The sequence below is a fragment of the Achroia grisella genome, unplaced genomic scaffold (genome assembly GCF_030625045.1).
Source record: "Achroia grisella isolate CSIRO2021 unplaced genomic scaffold, CSIRO_AGI_Agris_v1 utg918, whole genome shotgun sequence".
Classification (NCBI taxonomy): domain Eukaryota; kingdom Metazoa; phylum Arthropoda; class Insecta; order Lepidoptera; family Pyralidae; genus Achroia; species Achroia grisella.
Window position 1 is genome coordinate 1,600,596 of NW_026713067.1, and position 22,861 is coordinate 1,623,456.

At 33.4% G+C, this 22,861-nt stretch overlaps 2 protein-coding genes across 5 annotated transcripts in view; one reads left to right on the forward strand and one right to left on the reverse strand.

The window, feature by feature from the left end:
* Positions 1–9,417, forward strand: part of LOC131853984 (homeodomain-interacting protein kinase 2) — a 113,538-nt gene extending 104,121 nt beyond the window's left edge. For 3 of the 4 annotated variants that reach the window (XM_059205099.1, XM_059205097.1, XM_059205100.1), the window contains exons 17-25: positions 268–378; positions 785–1,092; positions 1,868–2,037; positions 2,582–2,764; positions 3,669–3,746; positions 4,150–4,322; positions 4,621–4,713; positions 5,104–5,301; positions 5,856–9,417. In XM_059205099.1, the coding sequence (XP_059061082.1) occupies positions 268–378; positions 785–1,092; positions 1,868–2,037; positions 2,582–2,764; positions 3,669–3,746; positions 4,150–4,322; positions 4,621–4,713; positions 5,104–5,301; positions 5,856–5,868 (1,327 nt within the window). In that variant the 3' untranslated portion in view covers positions 5,869–9,417. The remainder of the gene's footprint in view (positions 1–267; positions 379–784; positions 1,093–1,867; positions 2,038–2,581; positions 2,765–3,668; positions 3,747–4,149; positions 4,323–4,620; positions 4,714–5,103; positions 5,302–5,855) is intronic. The other variant, XM_059205101.1, reaches the window with a different exon arrangement.
* An 11,479-nt stretch (positions 9,418–20,896) lies between these two features.
* Positions 20,897–22,861, reverse strand: part of LOC131853960 (cyclin-dependent kinase inhibitor 1-like) — a 48,440-nt gene continuing 46,475 nt past the window's right edge. Inside the window, exon 3 of the mRNA XM_059205057.1 lies at positions 20,897–21,880. Coding sequence (XP_059061040.1) covers positions 21,732–21,880 — 149 coding nt within the window. The 3' untranslated portion in view covers positions 20,897–21,731. The remainder of the gene's footprint in view (positions 21,881–22,861) is intronic.

Sequence of the window (22,861 nt, forward strand, 5' to 3'; positions counted from 1 at the left end):
ATCGATGTAAATTATTAAGTCACTTTTAATTTTTGTAGAAACGTTCGTCGTATCTGAAAACGCAAAATTTTAGTAATATCCGTGTTATACTATACAATGAAATTATTAATTTAAAACACATTATTTCTCGGAGCATCAGTATTTTTGTTAACTATTAGTTCGATGGTATTCAAGTTTCATGCAACACATATTCAAATATCGCGATATATTAATATACGCCATAAATTTCTCCTGACAACATATAATAATGTTGTATGTATTGATCAGTATGGCGCACAGTGGAAGCAAGAAGGAACCAACTCAATTGTCGCCTGTCAAGAAAAGGGTAAAAGAGGGCACACCACCATCAAGGCACCGACATCATCATCACGACCACACGTGAGTTATAAACCTGACGTTTGAAATTATTAGATTGACCTATGCCTATACTTGTAATATTTCTGTCAACAGTCGAGACTCTTCTATTAGTACCCCTTCAGATTTAAGTTCAGTAGAAAATCAGTCCATAATAAGATGGTAATCTTATTAAAATTATTTAGTTCTCATTTTTAATCTTTATAGATACATAAGTGTAATATTTTAGTTTTTTACATAATGTAATAAGATTTTTACGTATTACATAATTGATAATAATTATTAAAATATTCAATTAGATATTTATAAAACTGTCCTATGTTCATTATGAGTATTAAAATTATCTTCTTTATAATAATATATATATAAAATTGTGTCTGTATTCGATATACTATTGAGCATATAATTGGTCGATCTGTTGTCGATTTAGAACAATATGGTCGATGTCCAGGAACGGTCGGGCTGCGAACGGCGCGTGGGAGGGCCCCGGCGGGTCGGCGGCGGCGGGGGCCCCGGGCGTGGCGGGCGCGGCGGGGCCCGCGGGGGTGGGCCCCGGGCCGGCGGGGCCGGCGGGGGCGGCGTGCGCCGGCGCGCACCACACCATCACCATCCGCGACACGCCGTCGCCCGCCGTCTCCGTCATCACCATCTCCGACTCGGACGACGACGCCGACCGCGACCAGCCGCGCCGCAACAGACAACACGTCGCCGACGCACCGCAGCCGCACAATAACAGAGGTAACGCGACTGATTTTCCCATTTTCATTTTACATAATCATTTTTTCTTCTCTATTTATACGCGTTTTAACTAAAGATTTTATCTCTCTATTGTCGACTATATGAGTTTTATCTGGAGATCGAATAATTTTAAATGCTATGTATGTATTTTTAATGATATATATCGTTAGGTATATACCATATATAAGGTGTTTATCTCTCTAGTATATTATGTATGTATTTATATGTAGCAATTTTACCAAAAATTTACTATAACTGATAGACGTAAGATACCAATATCCCTACATCACTCAGAATAATCTTTTACGGCATCTGTTCTCGGACGAAACGTGTCTAAAGGGACTACTATATACAGTTAAAGGATTGCATGTCTGGTACAATAATACCAGAAAACTGAAAAGATCAAAAATAATATTAGTTCAAAGAAAAGCTATTTATCTATGTCTTCATTATAACTATTTCATTAATATATAATATTTATTAATGCATGAAAATAATTATTTAAATTACGTCTTTTATATTATTTAAAAATATAATATTTAGTTAAAATATTTTTCCAAAAACTACAACTTATATAAGATACCAATATCCCTCATCGCTCAGAATAATCTTTTAGAGTTCTATTGCAGTTTAACGGTCTACATCTATTGAAGGTTCTAGGTATTAAGTTCAAATTTAATCCTTGACTATAGAACCCTAATCGTGTTCAACGAATGTCGACCACTGGGCGGTCCTAGTATGTATAGGAATAAAATGTAAATGTCGTAATCCACAGGCAGTAGCGGCGAGTGCGTGGCGACGGGCGTACAAGGCAGCAGCGGCGGAGCGGCGGTCGTCACCGGCGGCGTCATATGCAGCGCGCGCTCCTCCGACGACAGGCACGTCAAGCACGAGCCGCACCAGCATCACCAGCAGCAGCACCAGCCCTGCCATCATCATCATTTGGTACGTTTCTCTTTAATGAATGATAACGGTTTTAAGCTAACAGTTCCAGAGACAGTCGAAGTTCCGCAGTATACAGTCAGATTAATGGGCTATTAAATTATATTTAACTAGCTGTGCCCGCGGTTTCAGCCGCGTGAATTTTATAACCTATGTATTATTCTGATGTATAAGCTATACCTCTGTAAAGTTTCAACAAAATTTGTTCACTATCTTCTATGTAAAAGAGTAACAAACATCCATCCATACTCACAAACTTTCGCTTTTATAATATTATTAAGATATTGTATAGATATTGTTGTATTTTTTTAATAAGCTTGTCTTAACAAAATTATTTATAGTATTACATAGTATATATTACTTTCTTCTTTAGTGTAATTTTTGTTATCCAGCGTATATCTAGCCTATATAATTTTTAGCTTCTATGCATACATAGTGTTGGATTGCAATCCAGATTTATACCAAATTACTCACTCCGAATCAAATTCTTATACTGAATGTAATCTGGTTTCTTTGCTAATAAATAAATATTGTTGGTTCCATGTAGCAACAACAACAACAACCGCAACAACAACAACAACAACCGCCTCCGCAGCCGCAGCCGGCGAATTCGCGGGCAGCACCGCAGGCCACGCCGCAGAGTCAGAAGAAGCGTCTGCTGGCGCTCGCGCAGCAAGAGGCGCAGGCCAAGCGGGAGCCGCAGCCCGAACACCAACTTCATTACGCACCGGTAAGGTTCAACTACCTCTCCGTCCCAGCGGGGATTCAAATTAATTTGCACAAAACCTTAATTATTTTTTATACAATTATAATAGAAATAAAATAGAATAGAAAATAATTTATTCAATTAACTACATTGAAGCGCTTTTGAATAGTTATCACATTTTTTTTTAATCTACCGCTCAATCGGAAAGCTGAAACAAGAATAATGAGCAAGAAACTTGCGTGTTGCTCTTTTAAAAATTTTTATTGTTACTTTACATTTTTAAGTTGAAGTGTGTGAATACAAACTATCAAATTGCACTAATTCAATTAAATACTCAAATACAGAAAATATTAAATATACAACTAACTGGTTGAGTAAGTAAATAAAAGTAAATCAGTGGAGGTGTCATAATGATTAAAATTGAAAAAGAAAAGAAAATATTCATTATTAAATAAAATGTCCAAAACTCAATCTTATGTTCATATTTAGTGTCAGGTTTAAATTTTATTTTCGTTGTGTAGCTTAAGTTAGTTTTGGTTTTTGTAGATGCATCTGTGACTATCTAGTACAGTAAATTTGTTATATAAAACCGTGGTTATTAATGCAAAAGTCCTCAGGATTATTTATAAAATGCTGTAATTAAAACTTAAAGGAAAACTAATACTAAGTTATAATAATTAGTAAAAATCACGGGGGATCTTACCACGTTTTATAGGAAATGATCAAGGGTAAACGGGTTTACCCGTGATCAAGTTATACCGAAATATCGGGAACTCAGCAAATAAATATAAAACGTGGTAAGATCGATTTTTTGTAATTATTATAAACCGCGTCAAGTTTAAAACAGTATATAATACTAAGTTACTTCAATTTTAAACTTTCGTTGTAATTATAAAAGGTAGAAATTTAAATTTCTCTTATTTTTCAGAGCGGTTCAACAGTGCGTCAAACGAACGAATATCAATGCAATCAATATGTTCCGCCGCAACACAATAAGAGGGATAGTGTAAGTGCCACATTATATTTGTAATATAAGACCTGTAGATAGTGTCACGCTGGAATATATATCTTATGTTACTGGCTGATGAATAACATATTGTAGTGTTTTTAATTTTAAACTAAATTCATATTAACTACTAAAAATGGACAATATAATAAAAAAACATATTTGTCTCTCAAGTACACTATACACTTGAAATAAATAGATAGTAATAACAGCAACAATTAGGTTTAATTTGGTAAATTATATTTATATTAACAATATACTTAATCCGATTTAATATGAATTATACGAGTCGACGGCGATTAATATAATAAAAGGTATATATATTACTATTATTATTATACATGTTGCAGTTTGACCTATTTTACGATGAAATTGTAGTATAATAGCAAATTGTATCCTTTAGAGCGGCGGTCGAGGCGAGTACCTGACGACGGGTGTGGGCGGCGTGGCGGGTGTGACTGGTGTGGCGGGCGTGGCGGGCGTGGGCGGCGTGAGTGTGAGCGTGGGCGGCCCGCCCGCCGCTCACAAGCACGCCGCGCCCCACGCATGGCACCACCATCCACATCCACACTACAAGTCAGTACCTCATTTATATCTTATTCTCCATACATTTATATAATAAAGAATTGAAGGATATTTTTAGGATATTCTAGTCCATCATACTTTAAAAAATGTCTGCAGAAATAAAACACATTTTAGAATTCTCATAGAATTCGTAAGTATATATGTATTGAAAATATATTAATATCTTGTATTCGAGAAATTGATAAAAATTTCCAAGTCACAATGATAATATTTTACAACATGTATTTTAATAAAATTGTAGTGTAATTCGTATTTTATTTTATCTAATATATAAATGATATTGTTTTAGAACTGGGAGTGGTGGTGTTTTATCCCCTGGCGGTGGCGTATCTCCGGGATATCTGCCGCCGCCTCTTTACGTACCTACTTACCACTATCATACGTAAGTATAAATATATATACATATATACGTAGTCACATTATCATTGATAACTGACACTTTTACAAATTGTGAATATCTCTTAAGAATTCTCTATTTAAAATGGAATGGAATCTAGTTGACTTTTCATTCTATATAAAATGGAATCACTCGTTAAAGAACTTTTTATATCTTAAATTGTATTTTAATTTTTTTTATAAAAACATAATTGGTACATTAGTTTTCATTTTTTCTATAGAACTAACAGTAGCAAATACATTTTGAAATCAATTTCCAAGACTGAAAAGGTGTAGGTAGCAGGTGAAAAATAAGGGTCGATGACCGTGCCCAGTGTCGTGCCTCGTGAGAGGCCTATGTGGAGTAGTATACTTATGATATTGTCGTGTGGTGTAGCGGCGGAGTGGGCGGCGTGGGCGGCATGGGCGGCGTGGGCGGCGTGGGCGGGCCGCCCCCCGCGCACCACGCGAGCGGCGCGCGGCTGCCGCCCTACCTGCAGACGTACTCGCCCACCTACCTCGTGCCGCAGCACGCGCCGCACCCCCAGCACGCCCAGCACGCGCAGCACGCCCAGCACCCGCAGCACCACCTCTGGTGACGACGCTCTCTACTCTTTTATATCATTACGGTGACGCCTCACCGAATGCGGTACCGGTATCGGGTCATCGTCTGATGTCCCTCATACCGCTCATGCGTTGCCGTTCAAGAAGACTGAGATATCATGATTCTTATCCTGCAATTGTCCTGTATTTTTTTTATGGCTGGTGACGGAATAGTATGGACCTCAGTAGTAGGCACCAGTGGAGCATGATAATATGAGTATGAGGTTAGATCAGTTAGTTCATCGTGGCATATACACTCGGAATTTAAAGACCGACTTCGTGTTTCTAAGTATCGTTTAGAAAAAGTTATGGAAATGGGTACAAAAATTTACAATAAGATACCAACTATATACTGGAATTACCTTTAAATAAATTTAAAATGTCTGTTAAATCATATTTATTAAGCAAAGTGTATTACTTTTAATAGAAGTTAAAAAATAAATATTTAATTCGTACTATCATCTTTATGTATATATAATATTATATTATATAACATAATATATCTCTTTGAATCGTACGCTAACATATATTCTTATATCTCCGTAGGTACACCGATTGAACTCTCCCCTATATCTTCACGAGCGTTTACCTCGGGTGATTCTCCGCTCCGCCTGGACAGCTACGAGCCTGTCTTCGATCAGCCCCAGGTCTACTTCCACTACTTCAGCCCCCCGCTCATCAACGATAGCTACCGAAGCGACTACTACAGTCTAGAGGAGCACAGCACGGACTATGTTAGTTCTACAAATTTATGCGTGTCGACATCATTCGACGAGTGCTCTAAGGAAACGTCGCTTCCCTCCAATGATATTTGCCGAAGTGACGACACTAGTAATTACAAGAAATAGTAATCGTTTGTCTGTCAAAAGTGGAATAGCCCAGAAACTATAACTTGGAAATCTTTCAAGTACTCTATTCACAGAGAGACGATAAGGTAGTTCGATCTGTCATACATTGTGAGTTGGGATAAACAGATTTATTGTTTTAATAACGACAATCTTTTACGACATTAGGCCATACATTTATTTCTATAATCGAATTGGGAATAGATGTTGGTAAAAGCAGGTTAATTAAAAAATATATTAGCTTTTGATACATGACTCCCAATAATAATAAATAGGTAATCGTAATTAATAGTATTCGTTGTACACCAACTTCATATGTATGCTGATTTTTTTCTCTTTTTATCTCTTACTTGTGAATAGAGTATATGATGATTCTTTGTTTATATATCTCCGCACTCAGCGGCCCTTATCGACGAGCGAGACGCCTCTACTACGCGATCAGTTCGCCTATAAGGGAGCCCGAGTGCTCACCCGGGAACCGAACACGCTCGATCGATTTACCCACACTGCAATTTTTAATTAAATCTATGACTAGTGTGTGTTGCGCGTCGTGTGCCGCCATGTTCCTACAAACACCACCCATCGACGTGCAGTCGACGGGTTCTCTGTAAATTTGATTGGCTAGAACAGTTTTAGTTGTAATAACGATCTATGGAGTATAAATCGTATTAGATCTATAACGAGTATAGAATGTTTACGTTTATTTCGATATTTTGCGAGACTGACAGTCTCGCGCGTTGCCTTGTGTTAGCACTGCATACATTATTATTTGTTTGCGTACGCACGTAAGTACGCACTTTAGTGATATAAAGTTTTGTTCACGTGTATTATATGGATTGTAAATTTGGCGTTTCATTATCGTTATTTTGCTGCAGCATGTCTGCAAGTAGGATTGCATTTACTAATATTTTATCGTAGGCGTTAGTGTTTGTACCAAATCTTTTTATGGGGATGTAATATATAATATGGAGTGACGTCACAGCCGTCGCAGTACTGAAGCGTGGGCGTGGGCGCGGCCGTCTGCGTGTAGGGTTTTAGTTGTACGTGACCGGTGATTTTGTCAATTATAATTTTTCATTTTAATTTCTAATATAGTGTGTAATTAATGGATTGCTTTAGATATCTAGAATGGAGTTTTATGTTCCATATCAGGTAGCGTGGTAGCGGGAGTACATCCCATATGTTTAAAAAATTATGCTGTGTTTACTATATTCGCATTAACGACTTTGTATTATGTAGATTAATGTGTTTAGGGCGCGGTGATGGACTACTTGTATAGACGTAGATTGAAATATATAAAAAAAGATATAAAAAAGTCGTATAAGAGTTTTATAAACATTTATTACGCACTAATAAATAGTTAACAAGTGTACATGTATATTATTCTCATTAGATAGATGGAAATTATGGAAACATAACAAATTAATTTTTTTTTATTAATAATAAAGCGTTTATTTTGCGACTGCATATGTAGGATTTATTGTGTAGTGTTTAGTGACACGTTTCGCTGAATTTACACATCGGTCTACGGCTGGATGTTTCAGTTTGTTTACATTACGCTGTCTGGCAGGCCCCACTACGATATGCGTATCTTTTGAGCACCGATGTATTGAGTTCCAAGCGGTAACGACGGCACGCACGCGGCATTGCATATCTCTGTATATAAGTAATATATAAGTCGTATGCATCGGTATATAGACAAAGTGTCGATGTATTTTGGTATCGAGTATCAATTTTCGATAGTCGATACTTTATAGCAGGTATCCAATACCTCATATTTTTGTCTTATTTGGTTCGTAGAGTTTCTTTTTGGTCTGTAATGGTGAATAGGTGATTTTGCCAATAATTTTTAGGAACGTATCGTACCTATAAGTATCGGTACTTACTCTTTCGATACTTATAGACGATACGTACCTGCGTGTACAAGTTTCATATGTACAACCACGTGAAACCGGCTGCGTGCCTCGCTTGCCCTTCCTTTTTTTTTGTTCTTATTATTAATATGTTTTTGCTTACACCTAGCGTAGTCCAATATTTTTAAGTGTTTAATTTACATATAATCGAGTCTCTAACAGAGGACTCGAATACGTTCTTTTATAACGATATGTTGATATAATTTTAACGAATAAAAATTACTTTTATGACAAGACTATCTAACTATATTCATTTAATTGTATTTTTAGTGAATTGTTGCTGCGTGACAATAATATTTTATTTAAGTTTATGTAGTTTGGTTCTAGTTTTTTTTTTTGTAATGCATCAATATATTTAATTTGGTTGTATCAACTATGTGACTCGTCTGAACATTGCATTGAATACGCTATTATTATTCACATAAAGTTAATTTCTGTTGTTCTATTAATTTGAGATACTACCTTCTGTTATAAATAAATCTTATGATTATAAAATAATAAATGAAATATATAAGTTTTAATAGTAAAGATAATTATATTTAATAAAGCCTGCTCTCTGCAATGTTTACTTGCATACACCTAAACATTAGATGTTGCCAGTTAAACTATACATTTTTTTTTCGATAATGTTTAATTTGTCTTAGTAATGTATGTACATGTGGAAACATGTATTTCAATAATGCAAAACTTTCTCATTTTATATTATTTTAATTTTCTTTGTCTTTAAGTTTCTTTTCAACTATTATTTATTAATTACTGGCTTTGCTATTTGATTCTATTAATCAAAATGGAATAATTAATTGTTTTAAATATTTTCGAGTACTACATTTTAGTCACATCCAAGCTTCTTTTATTCTTTCATGTTTTTTGCACTTGTATAAATTTTGTCAGAAATCATTTCTGTAACTTTGCACTTTAATAATACGTCATATTTTTTTTTATGTAAATTGCACTAAAATTATGAGTGGAAAGTTGCAGTGTATGGTTTCGTGGCAAAGCTTATTGTAATGTAGCCTCTTACTTTAGGTGTATGTCAGCGTAGTAAGAGATTGTCTCTAGTTATGCGTAGTCAATGATCTCTGTACACTGCACCCTTGTAACCCCCCATTCGTATCTCTATACCGCCGTGTCACGGTAAGCGTAAACCGAACCGATTCAATGTCGAAACCTTCAAGAAATTAGCGCATTCCTTCTTAAAAGCCCGGCAACACACTTGCAATTCCCCTGGAGTTACACGTGCTCATGGCGGTAGTAATCACTTAGCATCAGGTTAGCCGCAAGCTCGTTTAACTATGCTTTAAAAAAAACAATGTAACAATGTAAGTCCACTAGCCCCTTTTCACTAATACCGATGGATTATGTATAGAAACAACGCTGTCTGTGGTCCAAAATATACTAAATATATTTGGTACATAATAAATTTTGCAATACACTTTTTAGTATAATTATATTTTTTGTTACCGTCAAATTTCTTCACACAAGAAGAAGTCTTGTTTAAAGAACACTTGTTTTGAAGAACTTGTTTTTTTTCTAAACAGTTTTATTTAGAAAAAGATCAATTGACTTCTAAATACGTTCTTAATTCTATATTGCAGAACTTGATTTTTTTTAACATAGATCTATGTTATTGATGGTTTTTAATTGCATTGTTTTTTCGTAAAAGAAAACGACATGTTTTCATATATTAGTTATACAGGTTCGGTTTGCGCTGACCGCGGGCGGCCAAATTATAAGTTTTTAGTGATGTATTGCATATTAGTAAGTCGGAGTTTTGGGGTTTATTCTTAAGCGTATTAACGATGGAATGTTAACATTTACTGTGTAATTATTTTCTTAGTTGGTAGAAACGTTTATTTGAGTATGGTATATATATAGTCGGAGCTGACGTTGCTTTAGTATTGTGCATATGGAGATTCTTCCCTAGCCTACTCGGTCGTACATACATGCACTGTAAATCTGAAATTCTGTGATCTATTTCAATGTAATTAATTATTAGTTGAGAACTGATTGTAAATTTTGGGCGGTTGCAATAAAATTTTACTTACTCATGTATAAAATTGCATTTTGCGAAGCACTGTTTCGAAGTTCTGTGTATATTTGTTTACAATATTTCGACGCCTCAAACGTGGGTGGGTTCGTATTGCCAAAATCGTATATATCGACCGATTGAATGTACAAATACTCCATATGGTATGTGAATTTTGCTATTGTGTTCTTTTTCATTTTATAAAGTTTTTAGTACTATGAGTTTCAGTCCCGGTGCGCGTCGGCGCTATATTCTATTCCACTGTGATTGTAATGCTATGTTTTATTCATTAATTATATTTGCGATGAGATGCAATTGCAATAGATCAACAATACCAACTAGATAACGTACCATGAATTAAAATGAACTCCGAATATCTAACCATGTTTACTATTAATAGAATTAGAAAATATCCCAAAATGATCTTAATACTTTATAATTTAACGTGTCACTCGAATATAAATGGAATTTATAAAGTGCTGTTATAGCATTAAATAAACTAAATTTAATAAATCACAATAAGAAATCTGCGTATGAGATCTTATTTGCTCTGTTATTAAATAACAAGTTGTTGGGTCATCTAGTTGGTATTAGTATATATAGTTGGTATAGTATAGTGTTATGATTTTAATGTTTTGCAACACTGAATTAGAAGTACCGGCCGGTACGTGTTGATGGCTAACTATATTAATGGTTATTGTTTTAATGTAGCATATAGTAGCTTGTGTTAACGCAAGTGGAAACGATTAACAATATAATATGTGGGTTTATAAGAATAGCACTGATATTTCGCTTAAGTTTTTCCTTTAATTATTATCAAATTATTAGACATGAAATTGTAAATAAACATCCAGATATCCTTTTTATTTTATTTTTATTTTGTTCCTCCGTACGTCCCTGTTATTTGTGGGCGGTGGGCCTGCCTGCGTGTGCTTATTGCAACTAGTGATACTCTATTTTACGTGGTGGTGGCGCGGACTGCTGTGGTCGCTACCACTATGGTGACTGCGGTAAACAAATGCCACGATGAAAGTTTTATCCGCACAACAATGCATATATTACAATTTAAATCTAGTTTTTTAGTTCCATATAAAGTTTAATTTATAAAAATCCAAGATTGCATGCACCTGTTTAGAAGTAATTCAAATATAAATAAGTTAATTTTTTTTATTTCACTTAATATATTTAAGATTATGTAAAATGTATATTTACAGTTCACAATACATGTAAGAACACCAACACAAGTAGATGCTTATTTAGTTTTACATTATATCTCTGTGCATCTTGGATTTTATTAATCAATAAATGTAATATTACTTTTGCTTTCTTAGGTAGTCGCTATATATATATTTAGAATTGTATATATATTATAAAGGCAGGAGTGTATTCGCCACAGTGGTCCGCGCCCCCGTTGATTATTTTATTACTATATATAGTCAATAGTGTGGCGCTTGCGCCGAGCTGCTGTCTTGACAATAACCCAGTGTCAGACAATAATCATTTTTATCATTTGCCCAATTAGATACATTTCAGTTCGCCCCTAATTAGTAACATAGGTTACGTACAGTATATATAGTGTTTTAGAGCGTTAGAGATAGACCTTACGGTTTAGAGATTTCGTTTCTTTTGTGCATACATTTTTGTATCTATAAATTATTTCTTTTTAAATTATAGGGCTGTATTACGTACAAAAATGAGACAATTAGAATATACAAAAGTAACCCCATTTGGCTGTTCAATTTTATTGAATGTTGGGTAGTGTTGCTAGTTTAGAGATCAAAATTGAAATTGACTTATAATGTATTTTGGAATAATAAAATTTAGTAGTTCAATGACGACAGCGTAGATTAGATTTGTAGAAAGTTAGACAGAATTAATAGCGATTTTCAAAAGGCCATTTTGTCATAATGAAAATGATATGCAGGTTAACAGTTTGCATCAGATAATATACATCCAAAAAATGGTTTGTTAAAAAATCTTCGAAATGCACGCAAGTCCTTTTTATGTCTCACGAGCTGCGGGACTCTGAATTATGGGTACAACAAGAAGTTGATGCAGTGTAAAAGAAAGTGATGATTTTTCATATATTTATGATTACAAAGTATATGTGAAATACAAACTAACGCCATCTTGTGGCGTGTAGGAAAACTAATAACCAGTAACATCACTGGTCGATATTATATATTTGTGCTTCTCCAATACGATTTAGGATATCTGGTGCAGATTAAATATCATTCTATATGAAACTGTCGCTGCAAAAAAGGGATAAAATGACTAATAGTCTCTTATTGATACGTATACACCAATTATTTCTGCAGAATATGAGTCATAAAACATTAGCAACCGAACACATATATTAATTAAATTATTTTATTGTCACTATTACACAAATATGGAAGGTATTTATTTTAAATGCAATCTGCATTTAAATATAATTATAATTAAAATTCTATAATACTTTACGAACCTGATTTTGAATATAAAATATTGTCGCTACCTCGTCAAAACTATCAGTTTTAGTGATGTTTTGAATATCTTCTGGACTTTAATATATTTTATAAGCATCATTATTGCATCTTCTTCAATCTACTAGGATACAAGCGTTTAAATTTCACTTCTATCATAGATGGTAGTAATATTATTAATATTTTATTCATCATTATTACTATAGTCTTATTATACTATTAATTGAGTGTTGCATTAATATAATTATATAGATGTCACTATTTTATAATTCATTCAGTCTTTTAATGTCATATTATAACAATTTTTAGCTCTATATAATAATTCTTCGATATATTGATATGAGATTTTTATCAGGCGTCGTTAGGACATGGCGTTAGATGTTAGATATATTATTAATTTACCTCTACTCGTACACTAAGTGTCTTAAAAATGGTATCAATGTGTAGATTGTTTATATGTAAACTTTGAATATTGACTGACTGTTAAAATTCGCTTGTCATTCGTTAGTGTAGGCGCTTTTTTAAGTGTCCAACTGGGCTGTAAATTCAGATATTTTAAATCTAAATTTAACTCCAGATTTGATTGAGTCGAATCCCAAAATATATAAATATGTCTATGTGGGATTTTTATTAAAACAGTTTTATAGATAATTATAAATAATATACACGACAGATCTATATGTTCATATGGATCGTTTATAGCCCGTTTAAATAGAATTTATAGGATATATTATGTAATTCTAAGAGACACGCCATTCATTTCTTTTTCGATATACGGGTAATATTTACAACATTAATATTTAAATATTGCACCTATTGTTTAGATGTAAAGTGACAGGAAACATTAAAACAATCACAAAGATTTGAATTTTTGCACATTTAGTGTTGCCATCGTTCTAATATAAAGTCCATACAAGTTAACGTAACGTAGTTTATATATATATATATAATGTTTACTACTTTTGATGTGGTTTGTCGATACGCTATATGTTGTGTAGAATTTGTTACGCGTTCGCACCGCGTGCATAGGGTGGTGTGGGAACAAGTCGCTAATACTGGAATATCTTAGGATGTAATGTAACCATTGTAACTATTACAAGTCTGATGTCACGTTTGTTATTAGTGTTAGTGTGCTGCTGAACTAGGCTCTATGTATAGTGTAACTTTTGTATAATCAACGTTCGATATATCTACCTGTTAGGTACCTAACTGTATGTGTGATAATAACAATAAGCTTTTCAACTAGATCAAGTACAATGAATTCTAACTTATAGGCCAATGTTTATATATATTATTTTTACACTGTCTAATATAATGAATGTGATTTTGTCTGTAGCATGTAACGTTTTAGATTATAGTGCGGTCCAGTGTCGATATTTTTGCTTTTAGCGTCGAGGGTGATCTGCTATCACAATTCTATATATCACATGTATGTTACCTGATTAGCCGTACGAAAATATGTATATCGCGACATGTCATATTGTGACTGGTGTCGCTGCGTCGACTGCAACAAATATTTATATCATGCTTTATTTGTTACTGTTATAATAGTCTCTCGACTAAACTCGATGTTCACCAAATGATTTGCCGTCCATACCGTACTGATGTACCTACGACAGCTGGACTGTTTTATATTCGATACTTGAAGTAATTCGTTCTATATGTAATCGCATACTACGACACCAAACCAACTTATTAAACTTTAAAATTATAGATGTCAAAATATTTTATATTTACATAGAGCTTATAGAGTGATTAGGGCTGTACTAGTGTTAAGACAGTGGTTTGGATGTTGTTTTAAAATAATGGAAATTGCGATAAGGGAACGCAGTTGATAATCAGAGTTTTTATGCCTATGTAAAACCTCTTTTTATATTCAGAATGCATTTGATTCGATTCGAAACAAAATCTCTCTTTACATTCTAAATATAAAGAGGGTTTACATACGCATCAGTTTCATTATACGACGCAGTTGTAAACAATTCTTATATTAAAACATAGCATTTGACAGATTAGCGTATGAATTTTTAGATTTTTATATATACACGAGTCTCGACTATGCAGCAATGCAACGCAATAACAAAACTATATTTCAATATGTTTCAAATTAGACTTGTTTACAACTAGATATGTTAAATGATAAACGCTCTCAAGTTTGTCAAGATTCAAACTAAAGTGATTTGTCATGTTACACCGTTATACATTTTTATGAATACGGTAAGCAATCGTTCTAGTTTGAAATAAACAAATGACAAGTATTTTACTGTCAAAACGTCAGCATACTACTGTAGTTAAAAGAATATCAGGGATTATTAGATGTAGTGTCGGCTTTTTAACTTAGAAAACTTTATCAAATATTTATATGAGCTGTGAGTGTAGCTATCTGTGTAGTACTAGTTAGATGTCTACTATCAGTGACTTAGAACTCAGTGTGACGACGGGGCCAGGCAGTTAGGACTATATAAATAATTGCAGTTTTATTCATAAATAACACAATTATTGTACAATATCTTTCACAAGAAAAATGAATAATAATAACTTTATTGTATTAATTATAACTATGCCAATCTATAAGTCATTCGCAACATTTTGGACTTCCCTGGATTATGAATCGGTACTCTATGATTTTTTATTTTTATTCTGATCTGAATTTGGTTATCATTTTGTGACGTAACTTTTTTAATTGCTTTCGTAGGTAAATTGTGACTGTTTACCTATTATTATGGCTCTATTATATTTTTTACTGTCGTCTATGCAGGATCGGCATCTACAGATATTTTTCATTACTGCTTATGATTAAAATTCTGCACATGAAACTTTATTGTACATTGCAAAATAAATTTTGAACTATAATGAAAATAAAGTAACACAGAAAATGCATAAACATTACTAGGGGCGGAAAGAAAAAGGAATATAATTATTGAAATATTTGTACCACCTGCGCCCCAGGCCTTGTTGTCCCCTGCACCATAAGATTTTCTTATACTTAGATAACGCAGTTTTGTAATATTTAAATATTTTGTTATTTCTATAAAACGTGATTTAAATGTCCAATTTATTCGAGATTTGCTGTCTTCTATATAATATTTAATTATAATTATTGTACTAGCGTCCAAGGGTTAGCAACCTGTGTATCGTATCGGTCAGTGTTTGATGTTCGTAGTGGTTCCTCCTGGTGGATGTCTAGATGCCGCCTACATCTACCTATTTTATGCTAGAATAGATCCAGTAACGTACATTTACGACCAAACTAGTGTAATTTAAATATATCCTAATACACAAATTATAATTATCATAATAAGTACTAATATAATATATGCTACCTACGATTTAGCACTGATTATACTGCGTAACTAAGGGAAATTAAAAGTACAAATTTATCATACATTCCCAGCAGTCTGCAATGCTTTAAAGCTCTCTCCTTATATACTAAGTATTATATAAGTGAAAGATGTTGCATTCAAATTGTTTAAAAGTTAAATAAATGTTGTAGTAGCTAGAGAGATTTCTTCAGTAACTTTCATTTTAATTATTAATAAAATTCTTAAATATACATTTTCGTTAATTTCTAACATTTGAACCCCACGTATATTTATTAATCACTTGTATTAGATTCGTGGTAGTATAGTCAAATATCGGTGACAGGATCACATTTTCGAATTAAATCGTAATTTTATAACAATTGATGTGCCTAAGTGTAATATTCTATTAATGTAATTGTACATAGTGTTTGTATAGTTATTGTATTTATTACAAGTCTCAAGATCGTTTTGCGTGCATGCTCCGGCTCCATGCGTTGCGATGTTACAAACAAACAAATTGTTGTATACCTACATTGTAATATTGTATAATGAAAAGCCAAGATGTACCTACTTTGAGACAATAACTTCTTTTTCTAAATTCATTAATTTCAATCAAAATATTTGCACGCTTTACTTTAATACTAATTAAATCCTTGTGGTTGATCTTTTTTTTAATTAATATAAATTTTAATACTAATTTTCATATTGTGAACTTATTAATGTTTTCAATCAAATATAGTACTGTACTGATTAGCAAGTAATTTTCTATTCGAGTAGAATTTTTTTTACTGTTTACCACTCCTGAACTATTGTGAACACGTAGCTGGAATTGTCTTACACGCAACATACACATTTATATCATTTCCAATTAATGTACTTTAAATTAACAACGTTACTGCTTGTCACGAATCATTAAATGGTATAAATGAGTGTGTCTGGGTGTATGTACTAGCGATTTAGGTAAATAAAAACTTTTATAGCACGCCAGAAAGATGTATTGCATATTATCCAGGTATTGTCACTGTTTCATGAGTAAATAAATTGTGTTTAGTGTTACGTGTACGCCAGTGTCGCCGGCTGTGTTGGGGCGTTGTACTAATTTAAAGTGTATCTCTATGTATCATCCATTGGGCGTGTACACGAAGGTGATGGGTAATCGGGTAGTTGTGTAGAATTGATTGTGATATCAGTAAACATTTTCATACGAGCATCCAATATACTTGTTTCATTATGTTCCTATTACCATTAAAGTTCCATTCCTTGACGGCCTATGTGGTTTCGGTTCAGATTGGCAGCGGTTTAGCACGCCGCTTTTCTTTCGATTATCGTGCGTTCAATTCCTCGCGCGGTACAAACATTTGTATTCATGGGTATGATTGTTTGTATTGTCTGGCTGTTTTCTATGTATTGTTTGTTACCGATGTGTTGTTTGCACGCCAGGTCACATGTTGAGCGGAGCGCGTTTAATCTTAAAAAGTCGGCCATTAAAATTAAATTGATTTTAGTAGCGCGTGAATTTTTCCCGCCATGATAAGTCAATGCCAACCTTTATCACCGATTCCTCAAGGACATGACCGATCAGATTTTTTTGAGTGGTGATGTAGGCTCGAAGGTCACCCTTCGATGAAAAATCAATCACTTACATATAAAAAGAAATTTTTCGAATGGATTAGGAACTTAATATTAAGAGTTGCAGATGCGAGCTAGTTGGGCGGTTTGAAATTGCAACTGTTACAAAATGGTGTGATTTAATCTGTTTCATAGGAGGGAAAGAGGAGTGTTAGTAATGTGGATTGGTGATCTTATTGCTAGCAATGTACCATGTCAAGTTGACTTGCATGCGGCTCCCCCTGGACACCATCATGATATTATTTTGTTGAATTTGTCACGATCGGCTAGCTGACCTGACCTCATGCTCATCTTATCATCCTCCACTGGTGTCCGGCCAGCGTGAACCATTTCATTGTCATCCATAAAAAAGAACTGTTTCATATATAAGTCATTACATAATTGTAATTAAGTCTCGGACCTATTAAAGTGCTATTCTGGACTAACAGCATCATACCGTTAAAACAGACCGCTGCATTCAGATTATATCATCAAAGAATTGTATAATTTTATTGGCCCAATTAGAAACACCATGCGTGGTTTATTTCACAGCGACCGTTCTTCCCTGCTCAAACTGCGTATATCCTTTCGACTAAGGAGGTGGGGATATATATATAAAAAAAAACAACCAAAGCTATCGAATAAGCTTTTTTACTAAATTACAGTTTATACATGAAACATATTACTTAATTGAAACACTATAATATAATTATGAATGAATTTCTCGCGCATATATACAACGGTAGTGGTTTGCGCGCACTGTATTGGTTACAATAAACATAGTTCTCTTATATTTTTCCATTTAAACAAATTTTTTGGCATAAACTAATATACTATCGCATTAATCGAATAAAAAAATATTTTAATTTGTCGGTTTTCAACAAATATTTCAGGCGGAACAATTTTAGTAGAATATTCATACACATAATTATATTTTTAAACTGCAATTTGCTACTATAATTAATAGTAATTTAGTAGACACTAAATAAGCATCAGCAATATAATATAAAGAGAACTACGATAATGTAAACCGTATATATATCATGGGCAAACCAAACGTAAGTTAGTTCACCAAATAACTACGCCCAATTTGAGAGAAACGCACAATATATTGTGACAATTACAGTTATTTGGCACAATATCGTTTATATCGCCTCTGCGGCTTTAAATATATATATATACTATAGTTATATATTAATAATTTTCGTATCCCCTAACTATCGCTGCGGCGCGGTGACTCCGTCCTCAATAAATACACGTGCGTGCATATTATGTACAGTGCTTCGAAGTTCAGCACGCCGCCACCTTTTGCGATTCCAGATATTTCCGAACAGAAGGCTCTAACTACGTTAACGTTTAAACAATATAAAATTAACTGATGTATTAAATTGTTTCTCACACATTGCCACAGGGATACCAGTGTCTTTACTTAGTGTAACACTATTTTAAACAAATATGACATTGCGTATATTTAAGTTATGGTTGAGATCATATTTAATACATCACAGGTGTTAGAATATTAAATTAAAATTACACGTTTTTGGATCGAGTTCTAAGAATTTTACAGGTATACAAGTGTGTTATTATGAAGTTGGAACATTGAAAATATTGGTTAATCTGGTTTTGTATATAAACTCAGATTTCTTCCGTATTTCTAATAAAGCGTCGAATTCTCATATAAAAATATTACATAACAAATTTTATATCAAAACTTTTAAGTGTGGTCTCGCTAACGAAGGCTTTATAAAGTTGTATTTTGTAATACAATTTTCTCCCTATTTTACAAAATATCCCAGATATTTGCAATGAAGTAAAAGTAGTGTTCTTATAAGTTATTTTATATTAAGAGTATGTAATGAGGAAAGCATTATAATTCAGTACAAATCAAGTGTATCATGAATCATACTTTAGAACATTTATTACTGAGTCTATTTAAATTTTACGTCCATAATATGTATTCCATGTAAGTATTTATGTATGTTATCTAGTCTCAGTTTATTGAGACTACAAATCGACACATAAATATAAGTTTAAAACTCAATAAATATGAACTGCATTCATTTGCGAGGCCACACAAGTACATAATTCATATAATCAAGGATAACGTCAATTTAAACATGCTATAAATTAAACGAACACTTGTCACACGTCAAAGAAATATACACGTTTTAGACTGCCGATATACAGTCGGGCATTTGTCAGGTGGCCCGAATACGACAAACGGTCGATCTGATTGGCCGCATCTCCAAAGAGGGCAGGTTGTATACCCAACCTAATATGCCAATTGCAGTGTTTCAAAACGATAGTGGCATTCGCGAAACTTGACAACAAACCGACTGTATATCAGCAGCTTTAGTAACATTACATTATTGTAAATAGCTATGATTCTGCATTGTCAAATCCAAGTTCATTTAATATTTCATTGGCCTCCTCGAACCATGTCGACGGAGTACTTTGGTTATGCACTCGGTATACATAATTATACATTTCTGTATCAAATAAAAAAACATACCCAATGTATGTAACATACCACTTACTAAAATTATAATATAACGTTTTAAATACCTAAACATAATGATGAAATGATAAATGATATTTTGTCTTTTTGCATTGTGTTGACCTCGACCCTCTTACCTAGAGCTCGTGAAAATAATTTGTACTTTTTATAAAGGGCCGCGGTTAGTTACCGAATTATACTATAAATGTGTCCACGGAAACAGTTTCATGCGATATTCAAACAGGATAAATTATAGTTAAACTTTTAGATATCGAATATTAAAAACAATTGTCAATATAATCCATTAAAATACAACAACAAAACAAACATACCTAGAATATGTGCTAAATAAACCTAATTTTGTAATGGGAGTAGAATTAAAACACAAATACTCAAAGCATTATTATTATTATTATTGTATCTAATTAAAGTTTATTTAAATATTGTCAATATATTTATTACTCGTGTAATCCTCTCATTGAGTATTTGTATTTCGCTTAAGCTAAATATTGATATTGTAATGTATAGAAAAATGTCTTATGCATCCTTCACGCTTCATTATTTTCAGGGCTTCCAAAATTTTGTACTCTAAGTATACAAATATTGAATTTCAAAAATATATTTTTTTAATAATTATAAAAATCAAGTTAATTTTATTGTATTCAGATTAAATGTATAAAATAATTAATATACCGTCACGACGATATCCTTGATGGGGTAAACAGTAGCATTGACAACTGTCGACGTTGTGGTGAACGCAACACCAGATACGCCCACATTTGTCTAGCTAAAAATGATTTTAGAAATTTTCTGAAAAGTTTAATCAAAATGCCTGAGAAATAATATTTGGGCGTAACAAAGACGCAAAAGAAACCAATTTTCTGAAGAAAGTGATATAATTGCATTGAAATATTAAGATAAATTTAGGCAGAAATTTCATTTCCACCGTTCATCGAAATATAACAAAAAAGAATAATAATGAGTTTGTGAACCTTATGTACCTTATAGACGCGCTTGGCGTAAGCTTAGAAGAATTTAAACTGAGGTTTATATTTGGACTTTCTAACATTTATCGTTCTAAAACTAAACCTAAATAACTTAAGTTACTTATTTTTCAAAGAGATCATCATAATAAACTTATAAATTAATATCAGTAATTATGTTATATTATTGCAACGCTTTAAAGAATATAATATATTATGGTAAAAGATATTTCGTTTGAACATAATAGCGCATTGTGAAAACAGATTGCTATAATGCCAAATGAAACATGAGACAATTTGAACATCGCACCTTCCGAAAGGAAAGTGCGCCGTTGAATTGACCCATTTCTTGTTTCGATACCATATTGTGATGTGGCAAAATGGAAACTTCAGGTTAATATACGTTCAGAGGCTAACCTAACGAACAGAACTATTTTCATTCACAAGACAATTAATATTTATAATCGAGAATTTGTGAAATGTGTTAGTGGATTCTAATAGATCGTAATATAAAAATCTCTGTCCTGAATTATAAAATAACGAAACCACTAACTACATTTGACAGTCTTTTACAAATTACTTAACATTATTATATTCACGCGTGCTTTCCAATCAAAAGTTATAACATCCAAAATAAATTAAGAAAAAATGTACACATTGCAACTCCCACTGGAAAAGAAAAAAGAATCCATGATGTAGTTAGTACATTACACTGTTCTATCATGATCTGTGTAGCTGCCGGGTAAAAAGATATTCGATGTTTTATCCAGTTCAGGATGTGGATCAGAGCAGACGCCTAGCTGGTTCGTTTGAAATGCGCCTCGCCACCTTCGGGGGACGGATGTGGGCGCCATGCCCGCACTCGTGTTTATGTGAGTGCGACGGTGACTTCTTGCCCGTATTCGATAATCGCTTGCGAGTCTTCATAAAATCTGCAAAGAAGAAACAATACCATTGAGATTCTATAACTAAATATAGTAGGTACGTAACAGTCATTAATTCTATGGACAGATGTCTTATAAAAGCACAATTGGCTTAATTACACAATCGAATAATATTGCAGTAAATTTAACTTAACTCGACTTTTATTGGGTTTAAACGAACTATAAACGTAAAAGGATTAAGCAGTATGGTAGATAAACTAAAGAGTTGTGCTATAAATTAGTCTTAAGGCTCAAATTAAAGTAAGGAGAATTAATATAAGATATCGTAAGACGTCGTTAATAAATAATAATGATAAAGAAAATCATTGAAATATTGCAAAGTGCATTATATCGTCTATTATAGACATTGTGAAAGGGTGCAGCACGGCGTAGTTACCGATGTAACAACGCATAAAACAAGTCGTAAAACACACAGTGGGCGTGCCCGTTGGCCGTGGCAATTGGTAAAATTTTATGATCGCAAGAATGTTCGTTACTCCAGAGTCCGGATGCCCGTTCACCAATTCATAGGGCAAAAGGCGAATTTTACGACCATATCTATAGGAATACATATGAGTTATGTACCACTTAATGCACCGGAACCCTTTGAAATTCTCAGCGGCGACAGCCTTTGAGCATTTCTAATTTTAAAGAATTATGAGCTTGTAACCATAAAATTTTAATATCTTTTTTTGTGTCATTCTGTTATAATAATACTAAAGCCATACAGCACACTATCGCCGGGCGAGTCTACATGGCGACATTATGTACAGCTATCTTGTTACGCGCTGTCTACAATCGGTCTACGACAGTCAATTTTAGCCGTATCGTTGTTTTTTGTAATATAATACGAGAGATAATTACACGTATACCTAAAGTTATAAGTATCAAACAATAGTAAGATTCTGCTATGGCCGCATTATTCTATAGATAGTTTATACAATTATCGTTTTATACATTGTGCTCATTTACGTGTTTAAGATCTTTACA